General features: G+C 45.6%; 1 protein-coding gene across 1 annotated transcript in view; it reads left to right on the plus strand.

Moving 5' to 3' along the window:
* Positions 1-18,739, plus strand: part of PYGB (glycogen phosphorylase B) — a 114,612-nt gene that overhangs the window by 71,050 nt on the left and 24,823 nt on the right. Inside the window, exons 10-14 of the mRNA XM_049869357.1 lie at positions 2,328-2,474; positions 3,331-3,494; positions 4,192-4,306; positions 6,105-6,206; positions 6,987-7,134. Coding sequence (XP_049725314.1) covers positions 2,328-2,474; positions 3,331-3,494; positions 4,192-4,306; positions 6,105-6,206; positions 6,987-7,134 — 676 coding nt within the window. The remainder of the gene's footprint in view (positions 1-2,327; positions 2,475-3,330; positions 3,495-4,191; positions 4,307-6,104; positions 6,207-6,986; positions 7,135-18,739) is intronic.

Raw genomic sequence — 18,739 nt, forward strand, 5'->3', positions numbered from 1 at the left:
ACGGTGTTCTCTGCAGACCTGTGTGTGTGTGTGGGGTGACAGTGTTCTCTTCAGACCTGGGTGTGTGTCGGGGGGGTGACAGTGTTCTCTGCAGACCTGGGCATGTATGTGGGGTGACGGTGTTCTCTGCAGACCTGGGTGTGTGTGGGGGGGGTGACGGTGTCCTCTGCAGACCTGGGCGTGTGTGTGTGGGGTGACAGTGTTCTCTGCAGACCTGGGTGTGTGGGGGGGGGGTTACAGTGTTCCCTGCAGACCTGGGCATGTATGTGGGGTGACGGTGTTCTCTGCAGACCTGGGTGTGTGTGTGTGGCGTGACAGTGTTCTCTGCAGACCTCGGTGTGTGTGTGGGGTTACATTGTCCTCTGCAGACCTGGGCGTGTGTGTGTGGGGTGACAGTGTTCTCTGCAGACCTTGGTGTGTGTGTGGGGGGTGACAGTGTTCTCTGCAGACCTGGGTGTGTGTGTGTGGGGTGACAGTGTTCTCTGCAGACCTGGGTGTGTGTGTGTGGGCTGACAGTGTTCTCTGCAGACCTCGGTGTGTGTGTGTGGGGTGACAGTGTTCTCTGCACACCTGGGCATGTATGTGGGGTGACAGTGTTTTCTGCAGACCTGGGTGTGTGTGTGTGTGTGGGGTGACGGTGTTCTCTGCAGACCTCAGTGACTGTGTGTGGGGTGACGGTGTTCTCTGCAGACCTCGATGTGTGTGTGGGGTGACAGTGTTCTCTGCAGACCTTGGTGTGTTTGTGGGGTGACATCGTCCTCTGCAGACCTGGGCGTCTGTGTGGGGTTACGGGGTTCTCTGCAGACCTGGGTGCATGTTGGGGTGACGGTATTCTTCTCAGTCTGTTAAGCCTGTCCAAAGAATTATGAATCGTTGGCTTTATCCTTGGAAGCTGTGATAGGTTTGTCCTTGTAATCTTGTGGGAAATAGATGGAAATTACCACTGAAAATAACAGAGTGGCAAGGGAAGGAAGGCCATTCAGGGAGCTTCTGGTCTTTTTCCCGTGTGACCGGGAGATATCGAGTAAAGAACAAGGGTTATGAGGGGGGAAAAGAGCAATTGGTTGAAGGCAAGGAAAGGGTTCTGACGCTTCTTAGGGCTTCTCATGTATGTGTCTTGTATTAGAATTCATGGTAAAAAGCAGCAGTATTAAGTTAAAGAAATGCATATTTTTCATATTTATAAGCTCTCATGATTCAACTTGGGTCCTAGATTTTTTAGTATAGGAAAATGGTCTCAATCTAGCTTTAACTAAACCTGCCTGTAAATCCATATTTTTTACTCTGTTATGGAAAACCTGGGTACCCACAGGTCTCTGGGAGTATGCCGTCTGGGTGAGGCTGCCCAGATATGGGTGCCACCCATTGGGTCACCCCTCCTGGCCAGCAGAGGGCAGGGCACATGGAGAGGCCCACGTCCTCTGCAGTTATGACTGCAGACTGGACAGATGAGTTACTGGAAATAGAAAACAGTGCAGTGTTCTGTGTCTGGGGTTAGGGAGACTAACATGCACCCAGGGACAGTCTCTAAGTTGTGCCCCCCCAACTTTAAGATGAATAGATGTTGATAGCAACATGTTAGCAGAAACACCTTCCCCCCTCTTGTCTGGCTGCCTTGATCAGGCGCCTTTCATATTTGTGGCACCTCAGAATGTCATTCTGTGGGCCTCATCTGTCGCCCCCTTGGACTCGTGTCCTGGAGCAAGTGTCCCTCTTTGTTCCCCCCTCCCCACCCCTCACCGTGCCTCTCGTCTGTTTTGTTAGCCCATAAAAAATGGTTTGCAAAGGAAGATTGAAAACGTGGTTCCCAGACGGGCATTGTTTGTGTGCACACTTGCACGTGTGTGCTGGCTCAGGACTTAAGCTTGGCTTCCTCATTTGGCCGTGTCCGAGGGTGAAGAGCAGTGGGTTTGTGGTCTATTTGGGCAGCCCCAGATGAGCCCTGGGAGTGAGCCTCCGGATGTGTGGCAGTCTTCCCAGGGCCTGTACCTTCTTCTCCAGACCTTTGTCTTGTCTAGGCATCCTGGCAACAGAGGTGCTGTTCCTGGCACGCGTGACGTGCTCGAGTGGCCCTTTTGTAAATGTTTTTCGTTACTTAAATTTTTTTATTTTAAATCAACTTTGTTGTTGAGCCCATACAGACTAATCGCGACCCATGTGACAAAGTAGAACTGCTCCGTAGGATTTTCTTGGCTATAATCTTTATGGAAGCAGATGGTCAGATCTTTCTTTTGTGGTGTTAATGAGTGGTTTCAGACTGCCAACCTTTAGGTAGCAGTCCAGTGCTTAACGAGGGCTCCTTTGAGCGATCCTTTTGTTTATGCTAGGCCTGGGAAATTACAAAGAAGACCTGTGCATACACCAACCACACGGTGCTGCCCGAGGCCTTGGAGCGCTGGCCTGTGGCCATGTTTGAGAAGCTGCTGCCGCGGCACCTGGACATCATCTATGCCATCAACCAGAGGCACCTGGACGTGAGCATCTGCCCCTGGGAGGGGGTGTGGGGCTGCAGCAAGGCCAGGGGCCCTCTGCGTCCCCTGTGGTGAAGCGTCTGACCTGTGAGAGGAGCGGTTATGTCCTCTAGAGTGGGGTGGTAGGGCTGTCTCTCAGCAGCAGTGTGGGCTGGTTTCCCTGCAGAGGCCTCAGGTGTACAGGGTTTTGTGGATTCAGCCCTTTCTAAAACGTCTCCACCCTGAGCAGGGCTGAGATATAGTGTCCTTTTCTGGAAGGTCAGAAGGCCTCTTCCCACGGACGTCATAGTGGCGTTTGGGTGCTTGAGGAACAAGCACGCTGTTTGCTCTGCTCCGCAGAGTGGGTGGTGGTGCGACAACAGGGGGACTGAGAATTCGGGTGTAATTATAGTTCACTTTTAACCCCTTGTTGAAAAAGTAGCTGTTCCCACTGGTCAAAATCTGGTTATGTCTAATAGAAATAGCTGCCTGGACCAACAGGGGCAGTGGTCCAGTCTTTCTCACGCGTCAAATGGCCTGTCTTCCCACCGGGCCAGGCCTCTCATCTTTCCTTGACAGAGCGGCTGTGAGGCCTTGGGCCCAGCCCTCCCTGCTGAGCCCTCTTGGAGTCTGAGAGGTAGCGCTAAGCAGCTGAGCCGTGTGGCTGCTGTGGCGCTGGGCTTTCTGGAGGGAGAGAAAATCCCAGGCTGTGGCAGCACTCACTTGGCCCCCAGGAGCTCTGGTTCTGAGATTGCTGTGTCCTCCATCTCACACAGCACGTGGCAGCCCTGTTTCCTGGCGAGTCCCAGGCTGTGGCGGTGCTCATCTGGCCCCCAGAAGCTCTGGTCACTGAGATTTCTCTGCTCTCCACCTCACACAGCACGTGGCGGCCCTGTTCCCTGGTGACGTGGATCGCCTTCGGAGGATGTCTGTGATCGAGGAGGGGGACTGCAAGCGGATCAACATGGCGCACCTGTGTGTGATTGGGTCCCATGCCATCAATGGCGTGGCCAGGATCCACTCAGAGATCTTGAAGCAGTCTGTGTGCGTACCCTTGCCCGGCATGCCAATGCTTCATGCACCACCTTCTCCCCAGGCTGTGACGGTGGGCCCGCAGCGTGTGTGCTCAACTGCTCCACGTGCAGGAGCCTGGAGAGATGGTGCTGCTGCGTTCCCTGCATCTTCCGCCTGCCCAGGCAGGGTTCTGGTGTCTGGAGTGCAGGCGTGTGGAAGCATCAGAGGGGCTGTGGCTCTTGGTGTGGGGCGGGGCGGGGGGCTGCCGTGGCCCCTGTCTGGTGTGCCTGTGTTTCTGCTGCTGGCCAGGGGCTTTGCGTGGCGTATTGGTTCATCGCCACAACAGACTTCTGAGTCAGGTGTCCTGTTCAGCGGATGAGGAAACTGAGCCCGGGCTTCTGGAGCTCTGAAGCTTGCATGCTCTCCACAGTCCTGACTGGAGGCTGTGTCCATGAAGACCACGGGAATGTGGTCTGCAGAGGGCCAGCCCTAGGACCATGTGGGACAGCCAGCGCAGAACAGCTGGATAGCGAGCGCTCTGAAAGCAGGCACTGTGGACCTCATCTGGACATATGCAGTGACCTTGGCCACTCTGAACTTTTTAGAAAATAAAACACACCAAGTTCCAGGGTCTTCAGGACATTTTATTAAGAGGTCCTTATGTCTGCTGCTCAACCTATTTCAGAACAAAGTGTTTGTGATTGTTACCTGTCTTCTGTGTTTTTAGCTTTAAAGACTTCTATGAGCTGGAGCCAGAGAAGTTCCAGAACAAGACAAATGGCATCACACCCCGCCGGTGGCTCCTGCTGTGCAACCCTGGGCTGGCTGACATCATTGTGGAGGTGAGGACCGGAGCCTGCCTCTGTCCCCGTGGGGACGCTGGGCCTAACAGGGAAGTGACGTGGAGAGTGGGGCTGGTCTGCAGGCTCTGGTGAAGGCGTCCAGAAGCAATCTCTGGGCTCCAGGAAGGGCTGTGGGGACCACCAGGCAAAGTGACGCAGCCCCACAGATGAAAGGGGCGGCTGTGCATGCCAGGGGTCTGTGAGGCAGAGGGGCTTCTGCTCATGCACTGGTTCACAGATGGTTTTGGTGAAGAAGGAGGTACCTGGAATTTGGTCGTTGGTGGCTGTGAAGGTGGTGTCCTCAGATGCTGACACTCCAGTGCTTGGTGCAGGTGCAGGCATCCTGAGAAAAACATGGTGCCTGAGAGCTTGTCAAGGGAGACTGCTTGGCACGGGGCTGTGTGCATGTGTGTGTATATGGGTGTGTGCATGTGTGTGCATACGTGTGCGTGTATGTGTGCATGTGTGCACGCCTACGTGTGCATGTGTGTGGAAGTGTGCACACGTGTGTGACTGCACACGTGCATGTGTGCACAAGTGCACGTGTATGTGTGTGCATGTGTGCAAATGCAAGTGCATACATGCGTGTGTGTGCACCTGGCTGCACATGGTGTGTGTGCCCCAGAAGCCTTCTTGAGAACAAGGCAGTGGAGTGGAGACCTGGGCCATGGAGGGAGGTACCAAGGGTGGTTCCCCAGGTGGAGCAGATCTCTGGTCCAAGGCACTGTAGCCAGAGGGAGGAGGTGCATCCAGGGACAGGAAAGGCAGGTGTGGCTTCAGTGCTGGGGACAAGGTGGGGCAGAATGGGAGGAGAGGCTGGAAAGACAGGTGGGGTATTGGTGGGCTAGCTTAGGAATTTTTCTTTTTGCTCTAAGTTAGCAACAGGAGGCCCTAAGGAGGAGATACTCAATGAGATTTCCATTTTGAGGTGGGTGCAAGGAAGCGGAGAGGCGTGGCAGGGGTGGGCGCTGGGAGGTGGGGGGCCTGGAAGTGTTGGTCGGTGGAAGGTATGGGGTGGGGGAGGGGTATGGCAGGTGGAGGCGTATAGCAGGTGGAGGGGTGCGTGTAGCAGGTGCGGCAGGGATAGGTGTGGGGAGGTAGAGCGGCGGGGGTTGGTGTGGGGAGGTTTAGTGGTGTAGTAAGGATGGCGCGGGTAGGCAGGGCGGCATAGTAGGGGTGCACGCGGTTATGTGGGGCAGCGTAGTAGGGGTGCGCGCAGTTACATGGAGCAGTGTAGTAGGGGAGGTGGAGCGGTGTAGCAGGCAGGGCTGGTTATGTGGAGCAGGTAGTAGACATGGGCGCGGGGAGGTGGGACGGTGTAGTAGGGACGGGTGTAGTTAGGCTGAGCGGAGCAGCAGGGTGGGTGTGGGGAGGCGGGGTTAGGTGAAGGGCAGTAAGGAGGACTCGTGTCCCGCTGCCCCGGGTGGCCTGCTGTGTTGAGGTGGGTGGTGGTTTCACATGCCACATAGGAAACCCGTGAGGGGACTGATGTGCAGGAGTCTCCAAGTGCGTTGTAGGGTCTTGGTTTGGCGGACGGGGACATCGTGCGGGAAGTGTCAGGAGGACACAGAGCCTGACCTGAGAGGTGCCCAGGGAGGGGCTGCTCAGTGGTCCTGGAGGCCTGGTGTGGACAGCGTGTCCTGGAGAGATGGAGGGCAGGCCTGCAGGGTGACTGGAAGGGGTGGGCCTGGGGAGGAGGAGGAGCAGAGAAGGTGACAAGACTTGGGACCAGAGGGTGGTGCTTGTAGGAGGCACGCCCAGTGGTGGGTGGAGACACATGTCCCCTTTACTCTTACAGAAAATTGGGGAGGGTTTCCTGACTGACCTCAGCCAACTGAAGCAGCTGCTGCCCTTGGTCACTGACGAAGGTTTCATCAGGGATGTGGCCAAGGTCAAACAGGTGGGCGTCCTACTCAGGGCTGTGTCATCGCGGAGCTGTGTCCTGGGGCACCCGTGCAAGCCCATCCTGGCATTGAGTGTGTGGGCGTATCAGGACTCAGAGTGGCCCAGGGTTCTGGGTCCACATCCCACTCAGGCTCTTGCAACGACTCCCACCCCGAGGCCCTAGACTATCTCCAAGCCTGGCTTCCCGCCACCACCAGCATTCTGTAGGAGGGCTCAACCGGTGTGACGCTACCAGAGAGTGTCACTTAGAAATGTCTGATCACTGCCCTCTGCGGTCCCGTCTCAGCATCCCCAGCCGCAGCCAACTGGAGAGTTTGCCTGTGACCTCACCCTTTCCAAACCAGACCAGCATTAGTCGTTTGAAACCTTTTAAGCACACACACGGCAACTTCGATAGGGAAGCCAGGGAAGCAGCTGCCAGCGGTGCCATGGAGATGTCTGGTCCTTTGCATGGCCAGCCGTGTGACTTCCCCCGATGCCCACACAGAGCGAGGAGCCTAGAAACAGTCCTTCGTTCCAGGTCCTTCCTGTGTCTGGCTCCCTGTGGCCTTCCCTGACTGCCCACTGACCCATCCCCTCATGTTCCTGTCCTGCAGGTCTTCAGCTCTGCTCTAGCTCTGTGCCTGGCGGTGCAGGTCTGCCCAGCACCACCCTGTGTGTGTGTGCCCCCCCAGAAAGGGAAGCTTCACTGGGCCTCAGAAGCCCATGTTGGGAGCAGCATCGTGGGGTGGTCCTGTGAGCTGTCTAGCACATCCTTTCCTTTGACCCTTCCTAGGAGAACAAGCTGAAGTTCTCTGCCTTCCTGGAGAAGGAGTACAAGGTAAAAATCAACTCCTCTTCCATGTTTGATGTGCACGTCAAGAGGATCCATGAGTACAAGCGCCAGCTGCTGAACTGCCTGCACGTCATCACCCTGTACAACCGTGAGTGGCCCCTCTGTGTGCCTTCCCTGTCCTCCAAGCATCCAGCGGACACATGCCTCCTGCCAGGCCCCAGGACCTGATCTCCGTAGTCAGCACGGGGGGTGGAGATGACATCACATGCTGTTCTGTGTGTGTGTCCAGTGCCAGAACGGTGACCAGAGAAGGGACAAGTGAGCCCTCGGCTTCTAACCCTGCTGTGTGGGGGGCCCTGGGATGAGGCCTGGGATGATCAGCGTGGGCCCCATTAGTGGAGGTGGGACTTCCGCAAGACCCTGAAGCTGGGTTTTGTGTTCAGCTTGGTTTTTATTTTAAATGTATTTATTATTTAGACTCAAATATTTGTCAGATTTTTGCTTAGCACAGGCATTTAAAGTATACTTACAAGGAACAGGATAGAACCGGTTGCCACTGAATCAGTCCCAACGCAGTGACACCATGTGGGTCAGGGTAGGACGCTGCTCTCTAGGGTTTTCAGTGGCTGATTTTTGGAAGTAGATTTCCAGGCCTTGCTTCTGAGGCACTCTAAGTAGACTGAAACCTCCAACCTTTCAGTTAGCAACGGAGTCCATTAACTGCACCACACGGGTTCCAAGAAATGGTGTATGTTAAAGTTATTCATATACCTTAAATTATTTAGATGGCATTGAATAATGAGAATAAACATGAGTCACTTTAAATGTAAGTGTTAACATTTGCTAGGTTTACAAATAAGATAGTAAAACCTTAAGGAAAAATTAGGTTTTCGAAATTACGTAAGGTTGATAAACTGAATATTAGTTCTGAAAACCAAAAACGCTGCAAATACCCTTTTAGATACCAGAGCTACTCAAGGGCACCATGTCCACTGTTATAACAAGATGAGGCTCATCCAGTGGGTTGGCCAGGTGGCTGCCTTCCAGATTTCTTGGCATAGAAGAGCAAACGCTTCAGCACTGCACCCGTTTCTCGAACCATCTCAATTGGTTTTCCGTCAATTCCTGAAGCCTTGCTTTTTGCCAGTGCCTTCAGTGCAGCTTGATGTTTTTCTTCATTACCACCAGTTTTTTTTTTTTTTATTGTACTTTAGGTGAAGGTTTACAGAACAAATGAGCTTCTCATTAAACAGTTAGTATACATATCGTTTTATGACATTGGTTAACAACCCCATGACATGTCAACACTCTCCCTTCTCAACCTTGGTTTCCCTATTACCAACTTCCCCTCTATAATCCTGGGCTGGTGCGCCCCTTTACTCTCATTTCGTTTTATGGGCCTGTTCAATCTTTGGCTGAAGGGCAAACCTCTGGAATGACATTACTGAGCTGAAAGGGTGTCCGGGGGTCATACTCCAAGGGTTTCTCCAGTCTCTGTCAGGTCAGCAAGTCTGGTCTTTCTTTTTGAGTTAGAATTTTGTTCTACATTTTTCTCCAGCTCTGTCAGGGATCTTCTATTGTGATCCCTGTCAGAGCAGTCAGCGGTGGTAGGCCAGCACCATCTAGTTGTACTGGACTCAGTCTGGTGGAGGCCGTGGTAGATGTAGTCCATTAGTCCTTTGGACTAATCTTAACCTTTTGAATTTAGTTTTCTTCATTCTTCCTTGTTCCCAAAGGGGTGAGACCAATGGCGCATCCTAGATGCTCGCTCACACGCTTTTAAGGCCCAAGATACTACTCACCAAAGTAGAATGTGGAACATTTACTTTATAAACTGTGTTATGCCAGTTGAGCTAGATGTTCCCTGAGACCATTGTTCCCACAGCCCTCAGCCCAGCAATTCGGTCCCTCAGGGAGTTTGGATATGTCTATGGAGCTACCATGATCTTGCTTTTAAAAAGTTGCTCTGGCTTCCCCAGTAATGTGTACTGCCTTACTCTTCACCAAAGTTACCACTTATCTATTGTCTATTTGGTGTTTTTCCATCTCTACCCCTTCCCTCCTCATAACCATCAAAGATTGTTTTTTTCTCTCTGTAAACCTTTTTGTGAGTTTTTATAATAGTGGTCTCATACAATATTTGCCCTTTTGTGATTGACTTATTTCACGCAGCATAATGCCCTCCAGATTCATCCATGTTGTGAGATTCTTCACAGATTCATCTTTGTTCTTTATCATAGTGTGGTATTCCATTGTGTCTATGTACCACAGTTTATCCATTCCTCTGTTGATGGGCATCTAGGTTGTTTCCATCTTTTTGCTATTGTGAACAATGCTGCAGTGAGCATGGGTGTGCATATGTCTATTCATGTGACAACTCTATTTCTCTAGGATATATATGTTCCTAAGAGTGGGATTGCTGGATCTTATGGGATTTCTATTTCTGCCTTTCTAAGGAAGCACCATATCATTTTCCAAAATGGTTGTATCTTTTTGCACTCCACCAGCAGTGCGTAAGAGCTCTGATCTCCTGGCAGCTTTTCCATCACTTGTTATTTCCTGTTTTATTAATTTGTGCCAGTAATGCCAGGGTGAGATGGTATCTTATTGTGGTTTTAATTTTGCATTTTTCTAATGGTTAGTGATCATGAGCATTTCCTCATGTGTCTGTTGGCTGCTTGAATGTCTTCTTTGGTGAAGTGTCTATTTATTTCCTTTGGCCATATTTTAATTGGATTATTTGTCTTTTTGTTGTAGAGGTGTTGGATTTTCCTGTGGATTTTAGAGATTAGATCTTTGTCTAATTTGTAATAGCCAAAAAGTTTTTCCCAGTCCGTAGGTTCTCTTTTTACTCTTTTGGTGAAAATTTTGATGAGCAGAAGTGTTTAATTTTTAGAAGATCTAAGTTATATAGCTTATCTTCTGGAGTTTGTGTGTTGTTGGTTGTGGTTTGTATCCTGTTAATGCCGTGTATTAGGGCCTCTAGCATTGATCCTATTTTTTCTTCTATGAACTTCATAGGTTTTGGCTTTATAGTTAGGTTTTTGATACACTTTGAATTAGTTTTTGTGTATGGTGTCAGGTATGGGTCCTGTTTCATTTTTTGCAGATGGACATCCAGTTTTGCCAGCACCATTTGCTAAAAAGACTGTCTTTTCCCCATTTGATGGACTTTGAGCCCTTGTCGAAGATCAGCTGACCGCAGCTAGATGGATTTACATCTGGGTCTCAGTTCTCTTCCATTGGTCAATGTATCTGTCGTTGCACCAGTACCAGGCTGTTTTGATTCCTGTGGCTATGTAGCAGCCTCTGAGGTCAGGTAGTGCAAGTCCTCATACTTAATTCTTCTTCAGTAGTGTTTTACTTATCCAGGGCTTCTTCTCTTTCAATATAAAGTTAATGATGAGTTTTTCCACCTCTTTGAAGAATGTTGTTGGTATTTGGATCAGGATAGCAGTGTATTTGTGCATTGCTATGGGTTTGTCTTTTTCACATTGTTGAGTCTACCTATCCATGAGCACGGTATGTTTTTCCATTTATGTAGATCTCTTTTGGTTCCTTGCAGTAGTGCTTTGTAGTTTTCTTTGTATAGGTCTTTTACATCCCTGGTTAGATTTATTCTTATTTTATTTTTTTAGGGGCTATTAAAAAAACACTTTTTTTTTTTATTTATTATAAATGGTATTTTTTTCATGATTTCCTTTTCATCATTTTCTTTATTGGTATATAGGAATCCAACTGATTTTTGTATGCTTATCTTGTATCCTGATATTCTGCTGAATCTATTAGTTCCAGTAGTTTTCTCATTAAGTCTTTTGGGTTTTCTATGTATAATATCATATCATGCACAAATATAGACATTTTAACTTCTTCATTAACAATTTGGATGCCCTTTATTTCTTTTTCTTGCCTTATTGCTCTAGCTAGAATTTCTAGCATAATGTTAAATAGGAGTGGTGATAAAGGGCATTCTTCTCTTGTTCCTGTTCTCAAGGGAAATGTTTTCAGTCTCTCTCCATTAACAGTGATGTTGGCCATTGGTTTTGCATTGATGCCCTTTATTATGTTGAGAAATTTCCCTTCTGTACCTATTTTATTGAGAGTTTTTGTCAGGAATGGGTTTTGGACTTTGTTGAATGCCTTTTCTGCGTCAATTGAGATGATCACGTGATCCTTTTCTTTCCTTTTATTTATGTGATGGGTTACGTTGATTGATGTTCTAATGTTGAACCATCCTTGAGTACCTGGTATGAATCCTACTTAGTTGTGGCGTATTATTTTTTTAATATGATGCTGAATTCTATTGGCTAGAATTTTGTTGAGAATTTTTGCATCTATATTCATGAGACATACTGGTCTGTAATTTTTTTCTGTGATGTCTTTGCCTGGTTTTGGTATCAGGGTTATGTTGGCTTCATAGAGTTAATTTGGAAGTATCACTTCCTTTTCTATGTTCTGAAATAGTTTAGTACTGGCATAAGCTTATCTCTAAAGGTTTGGTAGAATTCTCCAGAGGGGCCATCTGGGCCAGGGCTTTTTGGGGGGGGAGTTTTTTTTATTACCTTTTCAGTCTTCTCTCTTGTTATGGTTCTGTTCAGATTTTCAACATCATTTTGTGTTGGTTTGGGTAGGTTGTATGTTTCTAGAAATTTGTTTTCTCTAGGTTTTCAAATTTCTTGGAGTATAGTTTTTCATAATATTCTGTTATGATCCTTTCTATTTCAGTTGGGTCTGTTGTGATGTCTCCTATTTCATTTCTTTTTGGGTTATTTGCATACTCTCCTGTTTTTCTTTTCTCAGTGTGGCCAGTGGTTTGTCGATTTTGTCGATCCTTTAAGAGAACCTACTTTTGGACTCTGCATTGCATAGAGAAGGCCAGCAGATGAATTTCGCTTGATTCAAACCATTTAAAAATACTTTGACTTAGTTGCAATATTAAAAAATGAGAGACGGGGCCAAGATGTCAGAGTAGTCAGATGCTTCTGGTGATACCTCTTAAAACAAAGACCTGAAAAAGCAAGTGAAACAATTATATTTATGGCAAGCTAGGAGCCCTGAACATCAAAGGCAGACTTAGAAAGCAAACTGAGAGGCTGAGATGGGGGGCAGGGGGGAGATGGTTCAGAAGCAGAGAGGAGTTGCTGGACCTGAATCTCTGGGAACCATCAGGTACCATTCCCTGGAGTGACTGTGGCGGGGCTGGTGGCAGCATTCTGGACGCACTTTTTCTCAGGGAGAGACAGCCTACTCACACCTCCAAAACCAGAGAAAAACGGTACTCTTGACAAAAGCTAAATATTTGCATATATTTTACCACGCCCCTAGCCCCTAAGCTGGCGTCAGTGGCCGTTGATTTCCCTGGGCCTGAGATAGGCCTTTCTGAATGCCCTGAGCCATTCTCCCAGCCTTGGAGAAGGAATAAATTCACAATTGGGGGAAAAGATAATCTCCCAGCTCCACTAAGCTGGGGAGCTCAGGACAGAAGTGGCTCCTGTAGAGACACAAATGGTCCGTGGACTTTGAATACCTTTCCCCGCTGCAAGGACCTGTGTGGGTCTATTGCAGAAGAACAGACCCATGTTGGCAGACTGCAACTGTTTCAGCTATGTGGTAGGGTGGTGGGTGTTTGACGTTTGACACCACTTTGCCTATTAAACAGGGTCCTCACCTACCCACATCAGGGGCCTAAGGTGTGGTGGCTCCACCAATATCACCTAGCCACACGTGACAGGGGTCCAAGGATAACTGGTACCTCCCAGTCCTTACAGCCAAAAGGATTAGGTGCCCATGGTTGGTCTGCAGACTGTGCACTCTAGGGAATCGGGACACGCTTTCCTCACAGACACTCGGAGGACAGTTGTCAGCCTTCTGCCTTGTTCAGAGTGTGAGCCCCTGCTGCAACCAGATACTGGTACCTGTACTAATCACCCCTGCCCCTCTTAGACTGAAGGACAGAGCCTGTACCACACACGTGATGACCCACTACCTGGACACCTGAGCTGAATCCATGCAAGATAAGTGAATGGACTTCTAGGCTGATATACCTCATAACAGCTCTAACCATCTGGTGACAGGATGTTAGAACTTTCAAGGTGAAAATAATTAAGCTAGCTCACTCAAGCAGCCTATTTGGACATATCAAAACAAAACAAAGCAAGAAACTAGAATATAGTAAGCAAACATAAAATGATCTAATAACTCATAGATAGTTCAGAGACAACAGTCCACATCAAATCACATAAAGAAGCAGACCATGATCTCTTCAACAAGCTCTCAAAACAAAGAATCAAGGGATCTTCTGGATGAAGGTGTATTCCTGGAATTACCAGATTCAGAATACAGAAGATAAATATACAAAATTCTCCAAGACATCAGGAACGAGATCAGGAAGGATATCAGGCAAAACACAGAACAATCCAAAGAACAGAGATAAAGCAGTTGAAGAAATTAAAAAGATTATTCAAGAACATAATGAAAAATTTAATGAACCGCAAGAATCCGTAGAGAAACAGTGATCAGAAATTCAGAAGATTAACAATAAAATTACAGAATTAGACAACTCAATAGACAGAGGAGCAGAATTGAGGAAGGGAAAGACAATTAGTGAGATTGAAGCTAAAACACTTTGCACCAATATATGCAAAGAAAAATCATATAAAAGAATTAAAAAAAATGAAGAAACCCTAAGAGTCATGTGGGATTCTATCAATAGAAATAACCTACAAGTGCTTGGAGAACAAGAACAGGGAGGGATAACAAAAAATACAGGGAGAATTGCTGCAGATTTTTTGCTTGAAAACTTCCCTGAAATTGTGAAAGATGAAAAGGTATCTGTCTAAGATGCTCATCAAACTCCACATAAGGTAGATCTCAAAACAAAATCATCAAGACAGAATCAAACTTGCCAAAACCAAAGAAAGAGAATTTTAAGAGCAGCTAGGGATAAATGAAAAGTCACCTACAAAGGAGAGTCAATAAGAATAAGCTTGGACTGCTCGGGAGAAACCATGCAGGCAAGAAGGCAGTGGGATGACTTATATAAAGCATTAAAGGAAAAAAATTGCCAGCCAAGAATCATACATCCAGCAAAACTGTCCCTTAAGTATGAAGGTGAAATTAGAACGTTTTCAGATAAACAGAAGTGTAGGGAATTTGTAAAAACCAAACCAAAACTACAGGGAATACCAAAGGGAGTTCTCTGATTAGAAAATCAATAATATCAGCTATTAGCCCAAGACTAGAACATAGGACAGAGCAACCAGATGTCAACTCAGATAGAGAAATCACAAAAATAAATCAAGATTAAAAAATGCTCAAAACAGGGAAACAGCGATGTCATTATGTAAAAGAAAACAACATTAAAACGATAAAGAGAGACTGAGAAATTTAGTCATAGATCTTTCAAATGGAGAGGAAGACACGGTGATGTAAAGAAATAAAAGTTAGGTTTAAACTTAGAAAAATAGGGGTAAATATTAAGTTAACCACAAAGGAGACTAACAATCCTACTCATCAAAATAAAATACAAGAAAAAAATAAAGACTAAGCAGAAACAAAATGAACAACAATGAATAAGAGGAAAAGACTATGTATAAACTACTCAGTACAAAAAAATTAACTGGGAAAAAGAAACTGTCAATAACACACAAAAAACACATCAAAATGACAGCACTAAAGTTATACCTGTCTGTACGCTGAATGTAAATGGACTAAATGCACCAATAAAGAGACAGAGAGTGGCAGGAGGGATCAAGAAACACAATCCGCCCATATGCTGCATATAAGAGGCACACCTTAGACTTAGACACGCAAACTAAAACTCAAAGGATGGAAAAAAATATATCAAGCAATCAACAATCAAAAAAGAGGAGTGGCAATATTAATTTCTGACAAAATAGACAAAGTTAAATCCACCACAAAGGATAAGGAAGGTCACTATACAATGATTAAAGGGACAATATGCTGTTAGGTGCCGTCGAGTAGGTTCCGGCTCTTAGTGACCCTGTGCGCACCAGAACAAAACACTGCCCCGTCCTGAGCCATCCGTACAATTGTTGTTATGCTTGAGCTCATTGTTGCAGCCACTGAGTCAGTCCACCTCGTTGAGGGTCTTCCTCTTTTCCGCTGACCCTGTACTCTGCCGAGCATGATGTCCTTCTCCAGGGGCTGATCCCTCCTGACAACATGTCCAAAGTATGTAAGATGCAGTTTTGCCATCCTTGCTTCTAAGGAGCGTTCTGGTCGCACTTCTTCCAAAACAGATTTGTTCATTCTTTTGGCAGTCCATGGTATATTCAATATTCTTAGCCAACACCACAATTAAGATCAATTCTTCTTCTGTCTTCCTTATTCATTGTCCAGCTTTCACATGCATATGATGCAATTGAAAATACCATGGCTTGGGTCTGGCGCACCTTAGTCTTCAAGGTGACATATTTGCTCTTCAACACTTTGAAGAGGTCCTTTGCAGCAGATTTACCCAATGCAATGTGTTGTTTGATTTCTTGACTGCTGCTTCTGTGGCTGTTGATTGTGGATCCAAGTAAAATGAAATCCTTGACAACTTCAATCATTTCTCCATTTGTCATGATGTTGGTTACTGGTGCAGTTATGAGGATTTTTGTTTTCCTTATGTTGAGGTGCAATCCATACTGAAGTGAAGGCTGTGGTCCCTGATCTTCATTAGTAAGTACTTCAAGTCCTCTTTACTTTCAGCAAGCGGGGTTGTGTCATCTGCATAACACAGGTTGTTAATGAGTCTTCCTCCAATCCTGATGCCCTGTTGTTCTTCATATAGTCCATTTTATTGGATTATTTGCTCAGCATACAGATTGAATAGGTGTGGTGAAAGGGTACAACCCTGACACATACCTTTCCTGACTTTAAACCAATCAGTATACCCTTGTTCTGTCTGAACAACTGCCTCTTGATCTATGTAAAGGTTCCTCATGAGCACAATGAAGTGTCTGGAATTCTCATTCTTTGCAGTGTTATCCATACTTTGTTATGAAGCACACAGTAAAATGCCTTTGCATCGTCAATAAAACACAGGTAAACATCCTTCTGGTATTCTCTGCTTTCAGCCAGGATCCATCTGACATCAGAAATATCCCTGGTTCCACGTCCTCTTCTGAAACCGGCCTGAATTTCTGGCAGTTCCCTGTTGATATACTGCTACAGCCGTTTTTGAATGATCTTCAGCAAAATTTTGCTTCCGTGTGATATTAATGATATTGTTCTATAATGATATTGTTCAACAAATGCATGCAGTGCTGGAAATGCTCACTCATCTATGCGAAGAAACATGGAAGACAGCTTCCTGGCCAACTGACCAGAAGAGATCCATGTTTATGCCTATTCCCAAGACAGGTGATCCAGCAAAATGCGGAAATTATAGAACAATATCATTAACATCATGTGCAAGGAAAATTTTGCTGAAGATCATTCAAATGGACAATATACCAGGAGGATAGAAACATATTAAATATTTATGCACCCAATGACGGCTGTAAGACACGTAAAACAAACTCTAACAGCATTGAAAAGTAGCGATAGACAGCTCCACAATAATTGTAGGAGACTTCAATACACCACTTTCGGTGAAGGACAGAATATCCAGAAAGGGTCTCAGTAAAGATACGGAAGATCTAAATGCCACAGTCAACCAACTTGACCTCATAGACGTATACAGAACACTCTATCCAACAGCAGCCAAGTATACTTTCTTTCCTAGTGCGCATGGAACATTCTCTAGAACAGACCACATATTAGGTCATATAGCAAGCCTTAGCAGAATGCAAAATATCAAAATATTACAAAGCATCTTCTCTGACCATAAGGCCATAAAAGTAGAAATCAATAACAAAAGAAGCAGGGAAAAGAAATTGAACACTTAGAAACTGAACAATACCCTGATCAGGCATAACTGGGTTATAGAAGAAATTAGGGGTGGAATAAAGAAATTCATAGAATCCAATGAGAATGAAAACACTTCCTATTAAAACTTAAGGGATACCGCGAAAGCAGCGCTCAGACGTCAGTTTATATCAATAAATGCACACATACAAAAAGAAGAATGAGCCAAAGTCAAAGATTATCCGTACATCTTGAAAAAATAGAGAACAACAAAAGAAATCCTCAGGCAGCAGAAGAAAGCAAATAATAAAAATTAGAGCGAAATTAAATGAAATAGAGAACAGAAAAACAATTGAAAGAGTTAACAAGACCGAAAGCTGGTTCTTTGAAAAAATTAACAGAATTGATAAACCATTGGCCAAACTGACAAGAGAAACAGGAGAGGAAGCAAATCACCTGAATATGAAATGAGATGGGAGCTATCACAACAGACCCAACTGAAATTTAAAAGGATCAGATTTCCTTGAAAAATTGTGCTCTAACAAATTTGAAAACCTGGAAGAAATGGATGAATCTAGAAACACATTAGGTAGCTAAACTAACACAAACAGAGGTAGAACAACTAAATAAACCCATAACAAAAGAAGAGATTGAAAACGTAATTAAAAAACTCCCAACAAAAAAGCCCTGGCCTGGACGGCTTCACTGCAGAGTTCTACCAAACTTTGAGAGAAGAGTTAACACCACTACTACTAAAGGTATTTCAGAGCATAGAAAAGGACAGAATACTCCCAAACTCATTCTATGAAGCCAGCATATCCCTGATACCAAACCAGGTAAAGACACCACAAAGAAAATTACAGACCTATATCCCTCATGAACATAGAAGCAAAAATCCTCAACAAAATTCTAGCTAATAGAATTCAACAGCATATTAAAAAAATAATGCACCATGACTACGTGGGATTCATACCAGCTATGCAGGGATGGTTCAACATTAGAAAAAGAATTAATGTAATCCAACATATAAATAAAACAAAAGACAAGAACCACATGATTTTATCAATCGATGCAGAAAAGGCATTTGACAAAGTCTAACACCCATTCGTGATAAAAAAAAAAAAAAAGCTCTCAGCAAAATAGGAATAGAAGAAAATTCCTGAACATAATAAAGGGTTTTTTTATACATAGCCAACATCCAACATCATCCTAAATGGAGAGAGTGTGAAGTATTCCTCTGGAGATCAGGAACCAGACAAGGATGCCCTTTATCACCACTCTTATTCAGTATTGTGCTGGAGATCCTAGCCAGAGCAGTTAGGCTAGATAAATAAAGAGTATCCAGATTGGTAAGGAAGAAGTTAAAAGTATCTCTTTGCAGATGACATGATCATATACACCGAAATCCCTAAAGAAACGAATAGAAGAGTTCAGATTATCAGGATACATGAAAAACGTACAATAATCAGTTGGATTTCTCTAAACCAACAAAAAGAACATTGAAGAGGAAATCACCAAATCAATACCATTTACAGTAGCTCCCAAGAAGATGAAATACTTAGGAATAAATCTTACCAGAGTCGTAAAAGACCTATACAGAGAAAACTACAAGACACTACTGCAAGAAACCAAAAGAGACCTACATAAGTGGAAAAACATACCTTGCTCATGGATAGGAAGACATACATTGTAAAAATGTCTGTTCTACCAAAAGCGATCTATAGATACAATGCAAGCCCAATCCAAATTCCAGTGACATTTTTTAATGAGTTAGAGAAACAAATCACCAACTTCATATGGAAGGGAAAGAGGCCCCAGATAAGTAATGCATTACTGAAAAAGAACAAAGTGGGGGTCCATATACTACCTGATTTTAGAACCTGTTATACTGCCACAGT

This window comes from Elephas maximus, chromosome 25, assembly GCF_024166365.1.
Source record: "Elephas maximus indicus isolate mEleMax1 chromosome 25, mEleMax1 primary haplotype, whole genome shotgun sequence".
Lineage (NCBI taxonomy): Eukaryota > Metazoa > Chordata > Mammalia > Proboscidea > Elephantidae > Elephas > Elephas maximus.